This window comes from Centrocercus urophasianus, unplaced genomic scaffold (genome assembly GCF_019232065.1).
Source record: "Centrocercus urophasianus isolate 14NV4802_14NV808 unplaced genomic scaffold, USGS_Curo_1.0 seq_58, whole genome shotgun sequence".
In the NCBI taxonomy this organism is placed as follows: domain Eukaryota; kingdom Metazoa; phylum Chordata; class Aves; order Galliformes; family Phasianidae; genus Centrocercus; species Centrocercus urophasianus.
In genome coordinates, this window is record NW_024885177.1 from 442,702 (window position 1) to 465,050 (window position 22,349).

A 22,349-nucleotide genomic window follows, 5' to 3' on the forward strand; every position below is an offset into this window, starting at 1 on the left:
TTCTCCCAGCAAAGCCACCATTTGCGTGTAAACCCTTCCCATTAAGTCAAATTTAGGGAGATGAATCCTTATGAGAAGCCAGCTGCAGGAGTCAGCTCCTGGGTTGACAGCAGCACACTGGGCTCCATAAATCCTTGCAGCCTCACATCCAGTCTCACTGCCGTAATGCTGTGCCATTACCTGCTGAGGTGCTGTGATGGGTGCTCTAGATAATGCTGGCATGATGGGTCTTCCACAGGTCTAGGAGAGGGCTAATAAGGTGCTATAGAGAATAATCCCATCTTCCTTGCTAGAATGGAAGCACGAAGGACAGCTGCCCAGCCCAGTGCCCTGGCAGCAGTCACTGCAGTGTGCAGGAACCCCAAAGCAACAGAAACGCCTTGAATTATACAACATGAGCACAACTCCACTTAATGGCAGGGCAGGGGAGGAGCACATCGCGCCCACTGCCAGCCCGACCCTGACTGCGTGCAGTTCTGTGTTAAAGGAATCTCTCTGCCTAAACGTGCCTTCTGGAAAGGTCGGGAAGGAGAACTGCACAACAGTAGGAGAGTCTCGGAGCAGCAATAAAACAAAGCATCGTAGGCACGAGTGGGAATCAGTCTCCATCAGCTCTGAGTCTTAACTTCGCGTGGTCTGTGGGAGACCACCATGCACCCAGCAGGGAGCATCATTCCCACAGTGGAGTTTTTGGGAAAAAAATACCAGCAGAGTCTCTTTCTTTGTGGCATTTTAGTGTCATTGCAACAAATCCCACAGAATTTCTGCAACAACCGATCACAGCTGTTCATGGTGATTTACACCATTTCTTATCATTCCTTCCCCTTCCCCAGAAATACAGGCCAAAGCTTTGGGCCCTCAGCTATCACTCAGATATCACTCAGCCAGCTGGGTCCACCTGCAGGACACAGCACAGTCATCACTCCAGACACAGGAACAACTCAGACCTGCATTCTCCCCCCTAAGAATCAGTCCAGCTCTCCAGGAGGTGCACTGAAGAACAGGATGATGCATTTGAATGTGAATCTTACAGCAGCAAAGTTTGATATTTCTGGCAATTTGCTCCAGCTCTGCTCCTGAATGCCATCCCTTCCCACAGGAGGAGAGGAGCAGAGCTACGCTCCATGCCTGCTAAAAACAACCTGCTCGTGTCAGATGAGCCCCAGCACTGGCACGAGGGCGGCACGCAGAGCCGCCAGGCACCACATCCATCCCTGTGTCTCCAGGTGCTGCCGAAAGCCCAGACCTCCAACCTAGTTCTGCTCCAAACTGGGAGGAATAGGACTTGGCCCAAAGTGTTTATGTTTTCCTTCCAAATAAACTGGCCTTGTCTCAAAGCCCTCTGCTCGTTCCTGTGTCAGAGGAGCGGTGCGGCGGATTCCTCGCATAGCACTGCAGACCACTTGGTGATACGCTGGCTGGGCACACAGTGCATTCCAGCTATGCATGCTGATAGCTTGAGGGGAATCTGAGAAGTCAGAGGAATGTGACATTTGTGCTCATTATCATTTTTTTCCCCCTATGGTTTATTTTCCTAGTAGCCGGATAAATTATTGTGATCCATTGGAAAATCGTGCAAGTCATCCTCCTGTATAATTATTTTGCAAGCAATATTGTTGAAACAAGACTAAAGAAATTACAGGCATTGTAGCAAATTAAAATCCTAACTGCACTTGCAGCTGTCTGGAACGAGGCCTTTGTTTTACACAACAGTTCCATCAGTGCTCCAGAGTCCGTGGTTTCTGAGCACTGAACGATGTGGTGCCATCCACCACTCCTCTCCAGGAGCAACCAACCTCGACCCTGAGAGATTTCAGGCTTTAGTGAGGGCTGCACCCAAAGCTTCAGGTGCTTTAAGACTCTTTCCTCTCCTGTCAGCTCTAAAACAAGAACATTTTCCTAGCCCACTTTTGTTATTTCTATTTATCATATGTAGCTTTTTTTTAATGTTAGACCAATTGTTTGCACTCAGCGCTCCGCACATCCCAAAGGCCTATGGATGGGTTATAAGAGAGCAAAAGAAGGTGAAGACAGTGGCTTCTCACACAGGAAATCACGTGGATACGTCTGGCATCTAAAGATGGGTGGTCCCAGGGCCCGCACTTGGGCTGAAGGCTCTTAGCACCCATTCAGGGGTTGACAGGACAAGGGGGAATGGTTTTAAACTGAGACAGGGGAGGTTGAGGTTGGATTTTAGGAGGAAGTTTTTCCCCCAGAGGGTGGTGAGGCACTGGCACAGGCTGCCCAAGGAGGCTGTGGATGCCCCATCCCTGCAGGCATTCGAGGCCAGGCTGGATGTGGCTCTGGGCAGCCTGGGCTGCTGGTTGGCGACCTGCACACAGCAGGGCTTGGATCTGATGAGCGCTGTGGGCCTTTGCAACCCAGGCCATTCTGTGACTCTATGATTCAGGCTCTGTAGAAATGAGATTAAAGGCCATGAGCTTACTGCTCCCTCCCCCAGCTGGTGAAAGCCAGGCTCCATGTTGATCTCATCCAAGCAAACCTGGGTTTGAATGTAGCATCCTCACTAGAGCAGTGCTGGCCCAGCGGAGGCCACAGCCCCAAAGCACAAAGCAGCACTCCAACACTGAACAAACAGCTGCAGGACCAGGCTCTAAGCATCCCAACAGGGACAGGTTTAAGGCAGGAGATGGAAGCGTGGTGAATTCTGGAAGGCAGGGAGCAAACTCACCTCATCTCCCAGGTATCAACCTGCTGACGGGGCCACGCTGCCTCGCTGTGAGGAGCTGCTGAAACTCAGAAAGCCTTCCTGCTGCCTCTGGAGATGATCTTAGCCTTGAATTATGAGGCAGCATGGCCCAGAGGCAATAAAGCAAGGCTGTGATAGATGCCTATAGAATACAGACAGAATAGGCACAAATAGATTTGATTACCCTTATCTGTGCCTGCAGAACAATATACTGCAATTTAACGTGGAATAATTGCATTCCTTTCTTTATCCTCTGGAAAGTTAAGACCCCTGAACAATAAAAAAATAGCTTGTCATTCTTGCTTTGTTAATTACTTCCATGGAGGTTAATGCAAGATCTTTCTATCGAGTGACAGAAAGGATGACTGTGCTTTAAACCCATTTGGATCCAGTCACTGGCTACGCACTTCCATGTACCTTCACCGAACCCAACCATCCTCTGTGCCTGTATGTATTTTCAGCCTCAAGCTAAAGAAAATGAAGCATTAAGATTTCTACCCATTGTAAAATATTTTATATAATTTCAAGATCCTATCTGTTAGAATACTGTTTCTTTCCACTACAGTTCAGATTCACATCACATGAAAATAGCATCCAGTCAATGCAGGTCTGAAAATACTGGGCCAAATTCAGTTGCAGAATTTCAGAAGGCCTTCAGCATTTCAACTCCTACCCGATTTTAATGCAGTGCTGCCTTTAATGCCATTTCCTGCAGTATTTTTATTTCAATGTATTTGATCATTTCGTAAATGCATTCCTACTGATTGCACTGAAGCAAAGCCAGCTTTACCTGCTAAGAATCTAACCACTGATTCAAGCTGTAGATGCAGTCAGCTGGAAAACCATTAAAGCTAAAACACTCTCGCTATGAAGTGCCAATCCATAGCAAGACTAATAGAAGGCTGCACTTACCCAAATGCACACAGCCCCTCACAGCACAATCCACTGGCACCAGTGCTACACAAAGGTAACGAGAAACAACTCCCGTGCTGCACTATCCCATCATTTCACACCTTCACAGTTAACATTCTGTGATAAGCTCGAAAACAGAACCAACCGAAAACCCTTTCACCAAAATGTGGTCAATATTCTGTGTAGATATCTGATTTCTTATAGATATCTGCCATTTATACTTGCAGATTTTAATATCCTGTACCCCTCAACCACACAGTAATTCATCTTTTCAGAATGAATACATTACCTGTTTACATTTGCATCTTTTAGGACACCAACACACCAAAGTATTCCAAATTAGTCCTGAAAATGTCCCAAATTGTAAAACCTTTGACTTCCCCAGATACATAGGCCTTTATTCCTAAGGTGCTCCTTTGCCAGTCTAAGACAACTAATCAGCCATGGAGGGGGAGCAGGATCATAATCGTATTCAAATCAAGGCACAGGTATCAGTAGAGGCAAACTTTTGCTCGACCTGATGAGAAGAGGCGTGGAGCATCACCCACTTCTAATTAGAGGTTGATGTGTAGAACGTCTGAAAATCAGGGCCTGCCTTTGTGATCTCACAGTAAACCACAGCTGTTCACACACACAAGCGTGTGTGCATGGAGCCCTCAGGTTACTGTAGTAGGAAGAATCAGAGAAGGGTTTGACGTGGGGAGGATAAGAGCCAGCAATGCTCCTGGTAACATTTCACATTTCTGACAGCAGGTGAAAGCAGGGAACCGGCCCGTATCACAAATTCCAGACAAACTCCCAAACGGTTTCATTAGTGAAAATCAAGAGGCTCATCTCAGAAGCTCAGAAGAAAGGAATGCTCTTTAAACCCAGTGGGGCCCTGCTCAGTGCAACTCTACCCCACATGCTAGTAGAAATTCACCAGTTTGCTGGTTGGTGCTTCATTCATTCTAGCTCTTCCACAGGAGCCAGACTCGTCGGAGGAACACTCTGAGTATTTCATGGCTCAGATAGGAATAAAGCCTGCTTAAATCTATTTATGGAGGGGGAAAAAAATTGTGCACGGTCAGCTTGAACCATGTGGCTTAACAGGCTTTTGCCTCAGGAAAAGGATAGGTTTATTATACCATGACACATACAAAGAGTGAGAAAACAGCTTCAGGAGCCTTAAAGGATCGGGAGGAGTTCAGCAGATTTCTTAAGAGAACACCACACTCCTGCTAAAGCCCTGGCACGTTTTCCTGAGGCAAAAAATGCCCCTGTAGCCAAAGGCCTTCATCAAAATTGGCTCTGAAATACAGCTCCCATGGGTCGCTCGGAGTCTCCCCTCCCCTGGGAGGAGGAGTGCATTGCTGAGCTTCCCCTGGAAGAAACCTGCAGGGAATCGATCCCTGTAGGTGGAGGCTCACTGATGTTCTTTTGCTTACAATTGCGTTTCTGTTCCGTGAGCTGCATTCAGTGGCTGGGTGGGGCATTTTGCTACCGCTGTGCTGGGGAAACAAAAAAAGTCAGTCTCTGCCACCAAATGGGAAGGCAGGGCGGGGAAAGGAGGGTGTCTGTGTGTGCAGGGGCTCCTTTCTTCTTCTGCCCTCCTCCCCGTGCACATACACACACACCTGCAGAGAGCACAGGGATAACATTAAAGGTCTGCCAAGGAGGCTGCAGTAGAGATGCTGCTTCTTAGGGGAAGACACTGACTGCTACGTACATGCAAGCGACAAAAGCAGGAAACGCAGGGTGGAAATTTAACGTCCCTCCTGCAGCCCACTGCATGTGCAAGCTGCAGCTCTGTCAGACACACACACACATATGTGCACCCACCTTGTCATTCAGGTTCTGCAGTGCCTCCTTCCCAGTGGCACTCCTGATCTCCACCTTTCTTCCGAAATCAACAGATGGTTCCCCTCCCTTCCCACTCTGTCTGGAATAGACAGACTGAGCATCCGGACCCAAGTGGGCGACATCCTTCTGCTTTGCCACCACTTTGTTAGATCCGCGGCCCACCGAGAGGGAGTCGAAGTCGATGGTCTTGTTCTCCAGGGAGCCTTCCACCGGGCAGAACATGCCACAGAATTTCTGCCGGGGCTTCGGACTGCCCGAGCCCAGGTTTTTGAAGAAGGCTGGCACTTCTTCCTCCTCGCCTTGGCGGCCAGACTGCTTCTTCTCAGCCATGGCTTGTGTGATCTCCCTGCTAAGGGGAAATAACAACAGCGGTAACCAGGAGGATCCTTCACACACACACACACACACACACAAGCAAAAAGAGGAGGAAAAAAAAAAAGAGATCGCTCAGGGTCCTAGAGACACGGCAGCATCAATGGCAGAGGGCTGTGCCTGGCAAATCCCCTGCCCCCATCGATACAATATAGTCTGTGGCTCGCTCTCTTTTCTTTGATGCAGTGCAAAGTTGAGGGAAGGTTGGGGCAGATCCTGCTGCAATCAAGGGAGGAGGGTTCAAGTTCCCAGCATCCAGATGGGGAGGGAGGGAGAAGGAGAGAGAGAGAGAAAAAAAAAATCCTCACTCTGCAGCAGAAACTGGGGACTGATCCGGAAGTGATGCGAGTGGTGAATTGGCAAATGGACTCGATCAGGTTGGAGCAACAGCCCCCATCGGTGCTCGCCGCCTCCTCCAGCGCGCTGCTCTCGCTACAAGTTGCGGAGAGACTGGCGGAGCCCGAGCACCCCCCGCACCTCCGGAGGCGTGTTCCCCACGCGGGGGAGAAAGGATCGCTTCCTTCCTCCCCCCACCCTCTCTCCTACCTCCCCCAGCCCCGCAATGGTGGAGTCGGGGAGTGCTCCGGGAATCCTATTGTTCCTCACTTTTCTCAAGGCAGCGCAGCCGGAGGGCGGGGAGCGGCGGAGATCGCGGCTGGGCTCCTGGGGCCGGCGGGAGGCTGAGCGCTGACTCATCTTTCTGGGGTTTGGGGCATCGCTGGTGCCGGGCCTCTGATAGTCCCTCTTGGGGAAGGGGGGAAAGGGGCTGATGGATGGCACTGGAGAGAGAATGAAAAAGAGAAACAGATGGGAGAGGGGTGTGGGAACCGAGGGAGGGGAGAAAATGAGCCGTTAACCAGTACTTACCTCGCGAAAGCGAAATTAGTGACCTAGCAAGTCAATTAAGCCTGGGCAACGGCAGAAGCCCCCCAGTCCCTCCCCGGGGAGGGGCGGCGGCCCGCAGCCGTGCGGGGGGGCAGAGCGGCGGCGGCCCCCGCCCGGCGGAGCTGTCCGTTCAGCACCACCCGCGCCGCGGGGCCCGGCCGCCTCCTGCTGCGGCAGCCGGGATCGTCGCCGCCTCGTTCCGTCGGGTTTGCCGCTAAACCGACGGCCCCAGAGGGTGCCGATCCGAGGGAGAGTTGTCCCTGTCGTTTCTGTGGGGTATTTTCTGCGAGGCCGGAGAGATGGGTTACGTGGGAGATGTTTTTATTGCAAAGGTAAGCGGTGAAGCACGCAGTGGTGTTCACTTGGTCTCCACCTGATACACGTTATTAACACCACTGACTTGGGCCCGTAAGGCTAATTCATGTGCAGTATTGCTCTGAACCAAGCCCAATCACCAAGCTATGTATTACTATGCATTATTCATTGATATGCATCTTTGCACATGCACATTAAATGGTAATTTAGAGGCATCTGTGTCCAAGCGGTTACCCAGCACCTTAGCAAGACTCAGACCCCAAAAATATCAAAAGCAGTAAATAAATGATTTACAAAAAAGAAATCTCAGAGCTCTCTCTCCCTGTGAGCAACACCCAACTCAATGCATTTTTACCAGTAGGTGGATGGAGAAAAAAAGAATCACCCAAGGTCACAAACAAGTGAAGCCCCATAATAAATGCACAACACAATGCATTAAGACTCCAGACTAAAAGGAAAGAAAGAAGCCTCGAGCTTGGCCTCGAAGGATGACGGCGATGTGCTCTGGTAACTAATGAAGGAGGGAGGAGGCCTTCGATAGACGCCCTTGGGGGAAAAGCTCCAACCCTTTCCCTTCTGGGACTTGGACAGAAGATCAGCCAGGCTCGTGGTCACAGGGATCGCAGGTGCTTTGCTGGGAATTGGAGGCCAACATATGGTCTCTCAGGTACCCTGAAGTCCTGTATTATTTAAGGTTTATAAATATTAATGGTCATAGCATTGCTGATCAGGCAATCCACAGAAGCTGCAGAGTGCTGATGGCCCCAGTGAGCTGGAAGCCTCGAAGCGACTGTGTCGACACGTTCTGCAGTTTGCTGAAATGCACGCAGTGGCTTTCAGGGAGAGCCTTAAATCGAGCTCATTCATCACTTGGCACATCCCTGGAAGACGCTCCGATGGCCCCTTGTGAAAGGACAGCAGGAAAACAATCTGCCAAAAAAGCCAGGCTGGAGGCTGGGAAACAGCTGAGACAAGAATCAAATCCTGCAGATGAGTCTGCAACTTCCAAACACCTCAGACCTGATGAAGGTCACTCCCAAAAGGATGGTGGAATTACTGAAAGGCACCTGTGACTAATCCTTCTGACTGGCTCTTTCACAGAAGTGGGACGTGCAAACACTCTGTATCTCTGTGGTCCATTTATGGATGCTGAAAAACCATGGGGTAACTTTTTAAAAGTTTCTGCTCCCACACCTGAAACTCAGGTAACAAATCTTGAGAAACGTTTAATAGCAGCTAATTCAACTCTTCTTTTTTTGTTGTTGTTGCTATTGTTATACTTGAACTAAAGCATTTTGATACATCTGCATGCCCCCATAGTTCTACTACTTCTCTTATAAAAGGAATGCAATATCCTATAAATAAAAGCCATGCAATATCCTTGCATGATACATGAAGAAAACAAAAAAGATCTTCAGTTAATATTATCCACACCTGCTATAACAGAGATGGAAATTGAATGTCATCACAATGTTGGCTTTTCCCAATATCAAAACACCCTGGACAAGTGACTTCTAGTCATATTATCTCAACTGTAAATAAATAAAGTGACAAATTGAGGACTTGCACAGCTTACCCCAAACTGCAGAGGAAAGAAGTGGCAGAATAAGCTTAAATTAAGATTCTTGTATGCTCGCACACAGGAGTTCTAAGTGACACAAGTACTCACTATCTTATGCCCTGCAGCAGCACGTGAGAGAAGACAACTCCTAACTGAGGTTTACAGCCGAGTCCACAAAGACGAGAAAAATGATCACATTAAGAACTGAAGGACTTCACAAAGATCCCTTTGCCAAAGGGAAACAAACAAACAAACAAACCGGATGCAGAGGGGAAAATGTGAGCACAAAGACATGGAGTAGGCAGACTCTTTGCCAAGCAAGTGGGAAACTGAGTCTCTTCCCTTACATACTGATGCTTCCACTGTGCTGCCATATTCTAACATCTGCAGCCTGCCCAGACAAATCCAGGAGCTCAGGGCTCCTCTGCCAACCTGCTCTGCATCAATGGCTCCAGTGATTCCTGATCTCCAGTTCCATCTGGCTGAGATGCGCCCACTTCTCATGTATCACATGATGATGATGCTCTATTAAATTTCCTTGCTGTAGTTACTTGCACGTGCAGGGCAAAGCTTGATTTGAAATGGAAACAGTGCAACGTAGCTTGATGCTGACTTATTTGTCTACCATCCCCGTAGCTGAGGGGGCTGCTGCAAAAATAAACTTCAGATACTAAGAATGCAGTCAGAAATTACGGCAGTATATCCTGCCATTAAATTGACATTATCAAATCGACAGCAACCACTTCCAAATCTGGGGCTCTTCCTACTGCAGATGATTATCAGTATTTCTACTGGGTGCAAGATTTATCACGAAAAGATCCCTTGGAAATACAGATTCTTGCAGAGGCAGAGCTTTATAAAGTCAAAGCCTTACCAGGGAGAACAGCAGCCACCCACAGAAAGGAAGCAGGTGTATGTGCCAAACCACAGGCTTACATGGAGTGGAGCACAGGAGCAAATTCTAGTGAAGAACTAGACATCTTTATTTCAATGCCAGCCCTTCCATTAAGTCTAATTGGCTCATAACTTAAGAATACAGCTCTGTGCTCAGAACTAAATCAAGTTGATACGACATTTTCAGCTGGGTCCAGTGAGAGAGAGGGGACACAGCAGTGAAGTCAACTGATCGCTGATAGAGGAAAATCGTGGTGCCTGGGAGCATGGGGCTGAGAAGCACAGCTCCATCGAATTTCCCTGCCTGGCCACATGCTGGGGCAGCCCACCTTCCTCTCCTTGGCTGTGCCCTACCTACTGCTGACCTCTGCACCTGATTCTGGAGTTTTCCTTTTCTAAGGTGTAGGTTCACCACAAGAGCTGGCAGTGATTAACTGCACTTCCAGAATATTCCTGGAACATCACAAGTCAAGCCAAATCTTTAAATGCTTGACTGGGTTGGAATTGTTCTGGCACAGCACAAAGACTGAAAGACCAAGTTGTGCGCAGAGGAATCATTAACCAAGTTCCCTTTGGGATATGATAATTGCTGGAGTGGTTGACAGCTTTTTTTGGCATTGAGCACTCAAAGATGAGACATTATTTCAAAAACACTGAAGAACAGAGGAAAATCTTTTGATAAATGAGCGAAGTCCATTCAAGTGCAGCAACAAAGCTCATTTATTTCCATGGACCTTCTTTATTTCTGCCTATCCTGTGCCTCTGTTTTGCTTTATGGCTTTGTCCTCAGCAACCTCAACTGATGTAAATCAGCCTGGGTGACTTTCTGCCAATCAAGGTTTGTTGCCAGTGGGTTTTAGTCCCTGAAAACAGATGGTTTGAAAGCCACATTGTGCCACCGTGCCCACAGCCAACAGTACAAATATTTAGCCAATTAGAAGGGGATTTTCCAAAGGCACAAATGGAAATTAGGTATACAACTCCCATGGACTTCCAGAGAGAGCAGAGAGCCTTACTGCCTTCAAAACCTCTTTACTGATTCAGCCTTCATAAAATAAATGCAGCGAAGGGCACCGGGCTGCTCTCAAGTCATTTCCAGCTATTCTCAAGATGATGATCCTGGGCAACAGCAGTAGGAATCATTCTGAACTGCTCAGTGCTTAAGACAGAAGTTCCACCCCAACTGCTGATTTCATCATGGTCCATAAATGTCCTATGACATTTTGAAGCCCTAACAATAGGTTGGCGTGGATGGATTACAGCTGAGTATTGAAGCATCTTTCTTCCAGACAATGTCATTAAGAGAACTCACCCGTCTGACCACAGAAAGGCATCATTAAATATTAACATTTCCTCTGAACACCTCCCTAAGACTACGGCAGCTCTTGGTGTGCTGTCATTAAAATCTGTACGGAACTGGGACCGAGCAGGAAATAAGTATTGATGTGTGAAGTGGGAGTTACCTACAGTTTTGCCAGCGGGTTCCCAAAAGGACCCAAAATGGACCTTGGCAATCTCTACCACTGCATCCCTGCTTTAAAACAGAGATCTCCCAAATCAGGTGCTCACGGCAAGGTGGGAAGGAGAAGAACAGTGAATGTTACTGCCTTCCTGTTGCTGGGCTGCTCTCTCCCTCCAGATAAGATCTTCTTACTGAAAACGTGCCAGAGCTGTGATCCACATGGCTTCACACACCTTCCAAGCACTGTGTTAATAAATTATGATGACAACAGTAACACTAAGGGTCCTAAAGCATTTCATGCTCTATGAATGATTCACTCATTTGACTTTGAGCATCACAGCTCTCTGGCTCGCTCTAAGAGGGGACGCAGTATCACTCAAAATAAAAGTCAGCAGTAAAGCAGACACCAGAAACAGCCCATGCTTGGGATAAACAAATGCTATTTGGTTTAATATGGTGCTACTGTACCAAAGATGCAAAGTGAAGCTTCACCTTCCCTTTCTGTTTCATCCCTGCCCTTTCAGCAGCTCTATAATTGCTCTCTCCCATTCCTGCTATTTCATAGCAATTCATGTGGTACTTCCAGCAAAAAGAAAAGCCTCCCCATTTACTGGGATGGAAATGCTTAACCCCACAAAATGTCTTGGAATATTGTCTACGATGTTGTAATCACAAAGTGTAATGACGGGTTGGAAAAGTAAAGACTTCCTTAGGCTCTGAAACCAGTCTTCTGTGCTCACAGGCAGCAATGTCATCAACGTTAGGACCAGAACTGTGCTTAGAACACTTCGCGTGCACAGAAACCTGTGTTGGTCTGTCTTGTACTGCTGTTTCTTCCTTTTGCTGACACAGCTTGAAAACCTTGCCAGGCCTTCCTGCTCAGCAGGAGAGCGCTCAGCCACTTCTGAAGACGCCTTCAGCAAAGCACTCATATGGGGCACCGAAAACCATTTGTCATTTTTGAAAATCTCATTACATTTTAAACAGACAGGACAGACAAAGGCAGCATTATTAGCCTCACTGTACACATGGGAAATGAGGCATAGAAATTCAAATGGCCCACCTCAAACCACAGAGGAAGGCTGTCACGTGGAGCAGTAGCAAGATGCTGGTCCAGGTTCTCCTTTGCCTGCAGTCAGCCCAGTCTGGGGACCTTCCTAATCACCACTGCTCTGTTCACGCTGCCTCTGCAGTTTTCAGCCCTTCTCTGCCTCCAGAAACGGGCAAAACCCAGGAATAAGGAATAACAGCAGTAGTATGAAGGAAGACTAAAACCAGTAACAGCAGTGGAAAAACCAGATCCGTCTTTGTGCTGCTCACACCCATTAGGTCTGGGGGCTTTGCTGCTGCTGCTAACATGAGCCGATGCCCTCATGTTGCACTTATTGAATAAATCTAATCTTATTAAACTGCATTACAAGCTTTTATTTCATAAGTCTGTATGCCTCTCAGCCTGCCCAGAGAATTAACTCCTGCAGGGATGATGCCTTCCCTCTCCTTGGCCTTGCAGAAGGCACCGCCATCAAAACCGCCATCCGCACTCGTTGTGCTGCTCACTCCAAGGAGGGGAACGTACAAGATTTATACCCTCAGATTTAGGCTGCATACTTGAAAAGACTTGTCTCAAATCATCCAAAGACCTTCTTGCAATCCAGCATATTACTAAATCATAGTGAAGCAGTACTGAGAGTCAGACCCCGTATTACTTTCTGCACAAAACAACCTTTCCTCCCCCCTTGCATTCTACTATTGCACTTCGGTGACCCGAGGTCAGCATGAAACAATTTGTTAAACAAACTTCAGTGAATCAAAGTAAAACACGACAGACTGACCTGCCTATCGTGACAGAAAACATCCATTTGAGGGCTGAGCAGAGCTGTACTGCTCACTGGATCCAGGGAAATGTTTGCAGAGAAACACGCTGATTTCAAAATGATGAAATCTGTTTGGTTTTTTTTTTTCCCCAAGTATCAGCACAAAAATTTTAACCCTTAAAAAAAAAAAAAAAAAAAAAAAAAAAGAAGAGGAAAAGGAAAGAAATTCTCTCTCCAGCAAATGGATGAGGTGTTCAAATCCATTCACAGGATGGCTAAACGGATGGGCTGGATACACAAGCGTTTGGATAAAGAATACCCACAAGGGCTTTGCACTAACTGCTGCACGTCTCCAGCATGTGCAATGCCAAGTCCCAGGCCTGTTCAGCTGAGCTGGTGTTTGGAAGGCAGATGCAGTTTGGGAATGCCCCAGGGACCCCCACCGTGCTACCACCACCCCACTGCAGCATTTCCAAACAGCCAGCATTTGTTAATATGCCAGCAATCCCTGCTCCTGAGCTCCTTCCACGGTTCCTATGTTCATTCTGTTGACCTAAGCAAGGTGCTTTCGTTCTGTGGGACCCACCTATGCATTTGTTAAACTGCAGTGATGATATTGATAATTGTGATAATATTGACCCGCTGCTCACAACTGGTTAAAGAACAGATTTGCTCATGCTTGATTCTGTTTTCCATGGTAGCAGCAAATCCCATAGGGAGAGTGTGCTGGCAGAAGGAAAAGAGCTGCATTGTGTCTGGAGAGGGGATGCCTGGATCATGATAAAGCAAGACAAAGTCAGCCTTCAGAGCCCAGTGCTGGTAGCTGCTAAACCCCACTGGCTCTCATTCTTCCCACAAAAAAACACTACACACAAACACTCCCCCAAACACCCAGCACTTCCCCCTGTAGACTCAGATCTTTGCCTGCATAAAGCTGCTCACTCCAAATCACCCCTCCTGGTGTACAGTGGACATATGGCGTGGTGTTGAATGCACAGAGACAAAAGAAAGAGAACAGATTCACAAAGAACCCCAGCTAAAAGGCACCATCCGCTCACGGGTTAAAAAGGAAAGCAAGCCTTGAGGATGTTGGAAACAGCAGGGTATCAGCTGGAGCCTGCACAGAGGCTTTTCCTACCGCCATTCATAACAAAATCAGGAGGCAGAAAGTTACTATAGCAATGGCTACAGAATGCAGAACGGGTGCTCTTCAGAGGGCAGAAAGAGCTCTTAAAGAAACGCAACGGTCTGTTTCTCTTCATCCTTCAGGGCTGCCAAACACAGATCAGCTGCAGTTTGCCCACACGCTCCCCTCCCTGTGCAGGGCTGACCGTGCATCGCTGAGCTTTAGCTTCAACACCTTCAGCACTGAGCTGAGACCCTGCTGAAGACAAAAGATGTCAATTCACTCAACTACTCTCCAGGTACCCAAGTAGCCAGAAAGCAACCCATGGCTGCACAGTAAAAAGGCTGCGCTCACTTTATGCTGCCAGAAGCACAGGCAATAACAACTGCTGTGCCTGCGGATCCCTCCTTCCACTGCTGCCTTTGTTCAGACCATTTTGGCCCCTTCCAGGCTGAAAGTCTGAAGGTGAACAGCTGCGATCCCACAGGCCAGCAGTGGGACAAGTGCACTGCAAGGGATTCCGCAGCACAGATGCTGAGTATCAGAGTTAAATCTTGTGAGGTTACCTGCAGAGCTGACTGAACTCCTTCAATGGGACACAGCACAGCTAAGGCTCAAGCAGCGTGTGAGACCCGGCTGAGGCTCATCTGAAACACATACAATACTGCTGTGTAAAGCTCCAGGGATCAAAGCTTCTGCTCGTGCTTAACCAAAACTGAGCTTGTCTCTCAGCAGACCTAATTGTGCAGACAAACTCAGAAGTGCCTGGGGGACACCAGATCAGCAGGACTCACTGGGACAGAGAACAGCCCCTGCAAATGCAAGGATCCACAGCACCGAGATTCAGAGGCACCCATACAGCATCCTCTCCTCACTGTGCAGATCAATTTCTATGAGACTAAAATCACAACGTGAGTAAAGACCAGGAGAGATGCAGGGCGTGTTGCAGGGACACCAAGGGAAGAGCACCAACCAAGGAACACCACATCGTGGCTGTAAATTAAAGCAGCCATTACAGCTGTTTACCCTTTAGCAGGTGATCACAGCACAGAGGTAGCTTGAATTGTCACTTTGGACTCAACTCCCATTTAGCTCTATGTCAAATCAAGCAACCTGCAGGAATTTTTCCCTTCAGTGAAGGCTGTGGGCTAAGTTCACACAGACTTACAGACCAGGCTGTGGCCACTTTGTTTTGCATCAAACCTTTCTTTGCCGTCTATATTTTCATTTCTCCATCAGCTGAAAAAAGCCATCAATGAACATTCATCCCGACATGGGATGTGCTTTAATCCAGTCAGCTGGACAGCAGGACCTTCTGACTGCCTGGCAGCTTTCTTTGCCCAAAAGATCTTACCTTGTCTTCTCTCATTTTTAATGCTGACCATCTCTGTGCACAAAACGGGGGTCTGCAGCATGCACTTATTTCAAAAGAGCCCTCGTTGCCTTGGTTACCACTAATCAAGCCTGGGCCTTTGCAAGCTCGGTCAGAGCCTTCCTTCTCCTTGCTTCCCTCCTGTTTCCTGTAACACTGGAAGATTTCTGCTCTCACACAGCAAAGCAGAAAGCTGGACCTAAATAAAAGAATGAATACACAGGAAAATGCCCCAGGATGCGTGTCGTGTCTTGGGCCTTGTATGAATGACAAGATCAGTGAGAAATAACAAAAACAGCAGCAGAATACAACATTGGTAGCTGACCAACAATACTATCACAGTAATATAGAATCGTACAGCCTCCTGACTTGGAAGGGATACGCTGTGCCAAATACATTCAGCCTGCATCCTGAGGAGCTGGCACTCGCTCTGCTGTCAATTAGCAGCAGTGGAGAGACAACTAAAATGGAGCACTGCTGGTGCTGGGTGTGCCTGAAGTCCTCGGCAGCCCCTGGTGCTCACAGACCACATCTCTGCAGTCCAAGAAGGGCAAAGGAGGAAAGAAGCCTTGTCACAGCCATTGACAGCAGCAGGATGGAAGCTCAGAGGTGTGGTTTCTAAGAAGTGCAGCGGATGGGGGTCTGCAAAGTTTGGGGCAGAGTGAGGGATAAAGACAGAGAAAGGCAAAGCTGTAGCAGCCCATTGCAGATCCTTCACCGGGCACACAGACCCTGCATCCAGCCCATCCCCCTTAGCTGAGACCCCCCCAAAAATGACACCCTCCGTGCATCAGCGGATAAACGTCAAGAAGAAAAAGCCAAATCCAGTGAAAACAGCGCTCACTGCTTCTATGAACTTCCCAGAAACCAGCTATCTTCACAGTTAAAAATAACATTAGGTTTTATTTCTGAGCACTGGCTGGCAGGATTGATTCAGAGCCCACTAAAATGTTAATGCATGCTGAGAAAGTCCACGTTCTTCTGCACGGAGAGGTCCGAGTTGGTTAATCCTGCTTTTGGAAAGGACAAGCCACATTTTCAGTGCTGTGTATCACTGTGACTCCACTAAACGACCATTCTTATCTCTGCTCACGGCATTTCAAATTGTCACATCAAGTGCAAACGATACGGGAACTTGAAATAAATAAGATATCGTGCAGCTCTCATGCCCTACCTATGCTGAATGGAAAAGGCCACCTCTAGCTCTTCATCATCTTTCAGTGCTGCAAGCTTAATTAGATCTTCCAGACAGAAACAACCTACCCTCCATACAGGAGTGCCAGAAAGGAAAAAAGAAAAAGGATGAGGAATTTTAATTGCACTGTAATCCTTTCAGCTGGGTTTCTTGCAAACGCTGCATTTCAGGGACCTAACAGACTAGAACCAAGCAAAATTCAACACGAACCTTTAAAAAGAAAGCACATTAAAATGAATGGGATCTGCAAGATCCATAGCCTGTATCTCCGGGCAGTGGGACACGCTGTAGCTTAATGTAAGGAAGTAATGTAAATTAAACCACTTGTCACTGCTAACTGAATGGAAAAAGGAAACGGCCAATCTGTCGGCTGGCTTTGCCTCCGTCCTGATTGCTGCATCCATCTTCCCTGCAGGTCTGAACCTCGCACCAAAGGCACAGCCTGAGCTGTCGGCAGCTCTTACGGGATCGTTCGGTGCCACTGAACGCCTCGTTCTATAGATCATATATCTTGATGAGAGGCCTATAAATAGGCACCATTTCCTACCCGTTACTGCGCTGTATCCATCACAGTAACAGCAAAATTACCTTTCAGCAAGGCATTCAGTCACCCGTTCTCCAACTACAAAGCGCCAATGTCCGAGCCAAGGGAAGCGGCCCACCGAGCCATCCCAAAACAAACACCTTCATTATGAGTTCCAACACAGGGGTCACAAACTCCACAAGATATTCAGTGTTGACGACAGGCTGCCGTCCAGTTCCTGGCAGCAGGCAGATTCCTTCCTCCCTTCACCTGTAGAGACCAAAAGGGTCCTGGCAGCAAAGGCTTATTCCAAGACCTACAAACACAGGAGGAGCAGTTCAGCTGCTTTTCCAGACAGCAGGATTTGATGACGTGGGACTTCAAAGGGGTTCTCTGTGTACATGAGGGTGTTTTGAAACCCTCGGGAAAAATCAAATTGCATGTGCTTGTTGTGCTTGTCCCTGACTGCCCTTTTTAATGAGTTTTCAGTGCACTGAACCCTACTTAATACGTTGCTTAATAAAATGAAAATCATTAATCAATTATCCAAGAGGGCCCAGTTTATGGCCACTCTTACATACTTATCCCATTAGACAGAGCCTGCTCTCCAGCAGCACAGATCCCCCCATTTCAATGACTGGCCCCCTAGATACAAAGAGGGTCCTTTGCTTCTCCAGGGTAATGGCAGGATGAGCGGCAGAACATCTGCCAGCCATGCTTTGCTCCTTGCACAGGCACACCTGCCTGCTTCCAAGCACCACGCTGCCCATTCTCCCTTTCCACACTGCTCTCAAGTGGGCTCTGCTGCTCAGAAGTCCCAGGCTGGGTCACACCTTTGCAGTGTCATGACTACACTCCGTGATGAAGGTGAGATTTTCACCTAAACTGAACTATGCTAGGCTGTCAGTGCTGCTATCAGTCTGGAACTCATGGCTCTGTTGCAGCTGTTTGTCTTCCAGTTGTGAAGTGCAAATCCGTTGCACCGCCCTGCTGTCGGCAGAGCCTGCTCCAATCTCCTCACCATTTAAATAGGAAAGGAAAGAGAGGATGACACAGAGGTAATTGACTCAGGCTGGAAGGGGCTCTGAGCACCCAATTAAGCTGCACATGTCCTTGTGCACTGCAGAGGAATCGGACTAGACGACCTTTGAAGGTCCCTTCCAAGTCATCTCAAGTCACACGCCAAATTAGGGGTGGAAACAATCTCAACCCACAGTTTTAACCACTGGGTCACAGCTTTTCCCATAATGATCACTGTGCATCTTGCAATCAAGTGTCTCAGACCAACGACAAGACAGCACTTGTTTCAATACATAGAACTGCTGCTGCTGGTAGAGCTCCAGGCCTCTTTTTGCTGTTCCTATCTGGGTTCATTTTTCAGAACATCAACTGTGCCAATCATGACCTCTCCTCCTAGTTCAGACCACTGAAGCTTCCAACCTTCTTGAACAGTCCCCCTTTAACTCAGCTATCCTTCGTGGTATAACTGCCACACTTTTGAGTTTTCTCTTCTGTAGGAGGACAAGACAGCGCCTGCGCAGCAATCTAACCTTCAAACACATGAGGTGTGCAGAGGAACCTTTAGGAGGAGATATGAAAGGAAACAGAAGAGACTTAAACGTCCGACACCCACTGGGCAGGAGGAGCCCTCGTTTAGGCAAAGATCATCAGAGAACTTCAGACCATTCCGTTCCATTCAGTTATGCCTGGATACATCTGAATACACCCAGGTCAGGCTGCCAGAACAATTCATCCACTCAGTGACTCTACAGCTCTCCCTCCCTGTGCTCAGACATGGGCAAAGGAGGGCTCTCAGCCACAGAACTCCTTCCTTCAGCTCATCCCTGTCGTGAGGCAGGGAGGCACTCAAACCTGCAGTTCTCAATAATTCTGTGGGATTCTTTGCCCCTGAATTGCACAAGCAAAACTAAATTCAACAGCAACAGACACAAGTCTGATCAAGGAGCACATAGCAGAAAGAACAGGCTAGAGCAAACAGACCCACATACCAGTAAGGGTGGATCTACTGTGACAACTCAGAAAATATCGGGTCTGACAGCCAGGCTGCAGCGCTGGAGGGCAGCAACTTCCTGCCACCGAGTTTGTTTTTCTTGTGATTCCTCAATCAGGGAAGTCAGACAGCTGATCCCAGAAACAACAGCTGGGAGCAGCCCAGCACTCAACACCATTGTCATGAGCATCTCTTCTGAAGGTCCTGATGTTAAAGGAAGGGTGCAGAACAGAAAAAACCCACTGGCAAGACGCCCATCCCAACTGGAAAAACCCTCAAGTGTTTACAGCAAGGATTTCAGGAGTGCTCAGCAATTAAGATTCTCAACTTGAGACGTCTCACAGAGGCCCAGACTATTAGTGTGCCTGCCTCCAGCAAACTGTGCATCAAACTCCCTGGCACACAGACAAGGAAACTGAAAGAGGAGCATCAGGGAAAGAAGATTTTATTATTCCCTCCCCTTCATCTGCCAGAGCCTGAAAGAGGCAGAAGGATGCCACTAAGCAGCGGCCTCAGCTGCAAGGAGATTTAAAGGCTAGGAGACACTTTTAAATGGTGGCAAGAGTCCGTATTGCTTTGCTACCACCAAAAGCAGAGAGAAGCACGCATGCTAGCAATGCGCATAGAGCAGTTCTGCAACAACCCTCTGAAGAATTCTTCAGCTTCTTCAAGTAAACCCACGGTACCCCAGAATCACTACTTATGGTGTAAGAGGCTCCAATCCACAGGAATCTCTCTCCATTTTCTCTCAATTTTCCTGTAAAGGTCTTGGAAAACAACATTTTCTGGAAGGGAAATGTTTTTGTTAGTCAACCAGACAGCAGAAGAACAGCCTACAGCAAGATGAGGGCATTAATTGACACAGCATGGTTACGTGGTACTGCTCAGTAGCCAGTGTCTGTGAAAGCACAAAACGCTTATTGCTCGAATCTAGGAACTTTGTGTCCCTCTTGCAGAGGGAGAGCAATGCCTTAGGAAACATTGTGGCATCCCACTCCAGACCCCTGATACGTTTAGATAGGAACAGATAGCAAACAAATACAGCCTAGCACGTAAAACAGAAGGCTGCTCAGCCTGCTGAGCTTTACTGCTTCACAGAAGCATCTTCAGGCTAAAATCTACTCCTTACTTTCCTCGCTGGTCCTCACACTGTATCCCACCTTTTCCCTTATTCGTGTGACCAAATCCATTGGAATGAGTACAGATTTTACTCATTTCAGTCCCCTTCACCATGGGCCAAATCTCCTTGTACGTATCCTCAAAGTGAAACACCATCCAGTTCGTGCACTGAGCAAAACTTCTTGTCTCAGAGAAGCATCCCCCCACGTCCCAGTGCAAGAAGACTGCACACTTCCTTTTAAACCTCCAAAACAACAGTGAAACATCTCTGCAGCTGGGGGAAAGTGTGCTACCAGTTTTGCCTTCATTAATAGGATTTAAAAAAACAAAAATGTTGGGTTTCCTTCACGTGCCACAAAGGACCAACACACACCCATAGTTCACATGAAACACCAGTTTTCATTGATTCAATTTTTGGAGGGGTAAAAAATCAAGTCGGAACGAGAAGCAAGTGTGGTTTTCTAAGAAAGTTGCTGCTTTATCAGGAAGGATGCAGGAGTTCTTGGTTAATCAAGCTGCTGAATGGTTAACTATCTCTCAGAATACACACGGGATGGGGAAGAAAGATTATGAGACACCGGGTTGCTAGGGAGTAGAGGTTTTAGGAACAAAAGGCAAGTGGGTGCTTGGGGCAGGGAATCGCCATCCCTCCCTTTGCAAAGCGTCGTGAGCATCTGCAGCACGGTATTAGAGCTGGTTAATAACAAACCGCAGTGCTCGGCACCTGCTAGGCTAATTGCAGCACAGCATGTCTGAGTGCTGCACGGAGAGCATCTGGACACAGCACTGAGCTCAGCGTGGCGTTTGAAGAGCTCACAGGAAGAAACCTTGCTGGTGTGCTGGCTCTCGAGTGCCTGACCACTACTGAATCTCTGCTCTGGGGTGAGGAATGCAGATTGCTTTAACAAGAAGACAGAAGGATTCCATGCCTACTGTGACTCCGGTGCCCCAATCCTCACCCTGATGTCTGCCGAGGCCAGTGGGAAAACTCACCCCAGCTTTTCTCACCACTGCCACGCTGTGTGGTCATGGCAACTCAGAATCACCTGGGAGGCCACAGAGCTGCAGAAGAGCCTTGCGTTTGCTCCCTAAGAGCTCTGAGTGAGGTTCAGCTCTGAATAGAGCCCTGGCACGAGGCCTGAGCAGCACCTATGTCCCACAAAAGGAGGTCTGTACATGGGGAACTTGACTCACATCTCTTATCAGTACTGCAGATGAATTAAACCTGCTTGTGTTTCATACATTCTTTAGAAAATAAGCCTTTGTTTGACCTTATTGAAATCTGCAACTCTCAATAAAGATTAGGCATGGCAAAACTTGGATTACTGCAATGCTAACCCAGCGCCCAGCGTGCCAGTGGGTCTTTTGGTCTCTGTTTCTGATTCCTGAAACCAGAGGGAGAGAAATTGGTTTTTTGACAGCTCCAAGGACACCGCACAACCTCCACTGCTTCTCCAGAATCCCTGTAGGGACTTTCCCCATCTTTCTCTGCCACAGCCTTCTCCAGAAGCCCAGATGTGTGACCCGGTACAGCATCACCAACCCTTGGAGTCCATCCAAGCTGCTGTTTCACAGGCAGAGGTGATAAAACAGAATATATTCAGTCAGTCTTTAGAAGCTTAACCTTAAGACATAAAAACTTACTTCAGCAGAAGGAAAAAGCAGCTGATCATTAAATTTAATCACATTTCTACAGAAGAAACCACTGATAGCAGCAAAGCACATCTGAACCTTAATCAAGCCTGGTGTCTCAAAGTAAAAGAAGATATTCAGTGGTGCATTGGAGAAGAGCCTTTAGGTGCTTTTAACTATTCTATCCAACCAATCTTCTAATTGCTCTGCCTAACCTCTAGAGATTATCATTACGTTTCTGGCTCACTGCCCCACTGTGTGTGACAAAAGCATTTCAGGCTTACCAATGAGGTTTTCAACACTCTCCATAGGAGGCCTGAGAGGACCACTGGATTCTGCAGCAAGAACAATGCAGATTTCTTTGCTGATGAGAATGGTAGGAAAAAGCATACAACAGGCTCTGTGCATGCAATGAAACAGAAAGGATCTTAGCCTGACAGCATTAGTCACCCCATTTCACATCACCAGCATTCTAATGCACAGATGTGACTGGGCTTGAGTTGTGCTGCATGGGTTTGCCCCAATTCCCCAACATGGCTCACCTGAACTCTTCAATACCCACTGAACAGAGCCCCCCTGCTCTTCAGCAAGGGTTCACATTTAT

The 22,349-nt window shown here is 47.8% G+C and overlaps 1 protein-coding gene across 3 annotated transcripts in view; it reads right to left on the reverse strand.

The window, feature by feature from the left end:
* Positions 1–6,493, reverse strand: part of DPYSL2 (dihydropyrimidinase like 2) — a 41,311-nt gene extending 34,818 nt beyond the window's left edge. The window contains exons 1-3 of one of the 3 annotated variants that reach the window (XM_042836158.1): positions 6,443–6,492; positions 5,627–5,813; positions 5,444–5,539 (exon numbers count right to left, since the gene is read on the reverse strand). In XM_042836158.1, the coding sequence (XP_042692092.1) occupies positions 5,444–5,539; positions 5,627–5,794 (264 nt within the window). In that variant the 5' untranslated portion in view covers positions 5,795–5,813; positions 6,443–6,492. Of the gene's footprint in view, positions 1–5,443; positions 5,814–6,144; positions 6,176–6,442 lie in introns of those variants that run through there. The other 2 variants (XM_042836156.1, XM_042836157.1) reach the window with 2 other exon arrangements.
* Between the last annotated feature and the right edge of the window lie 15,856 nt (positions 6,494–22,349).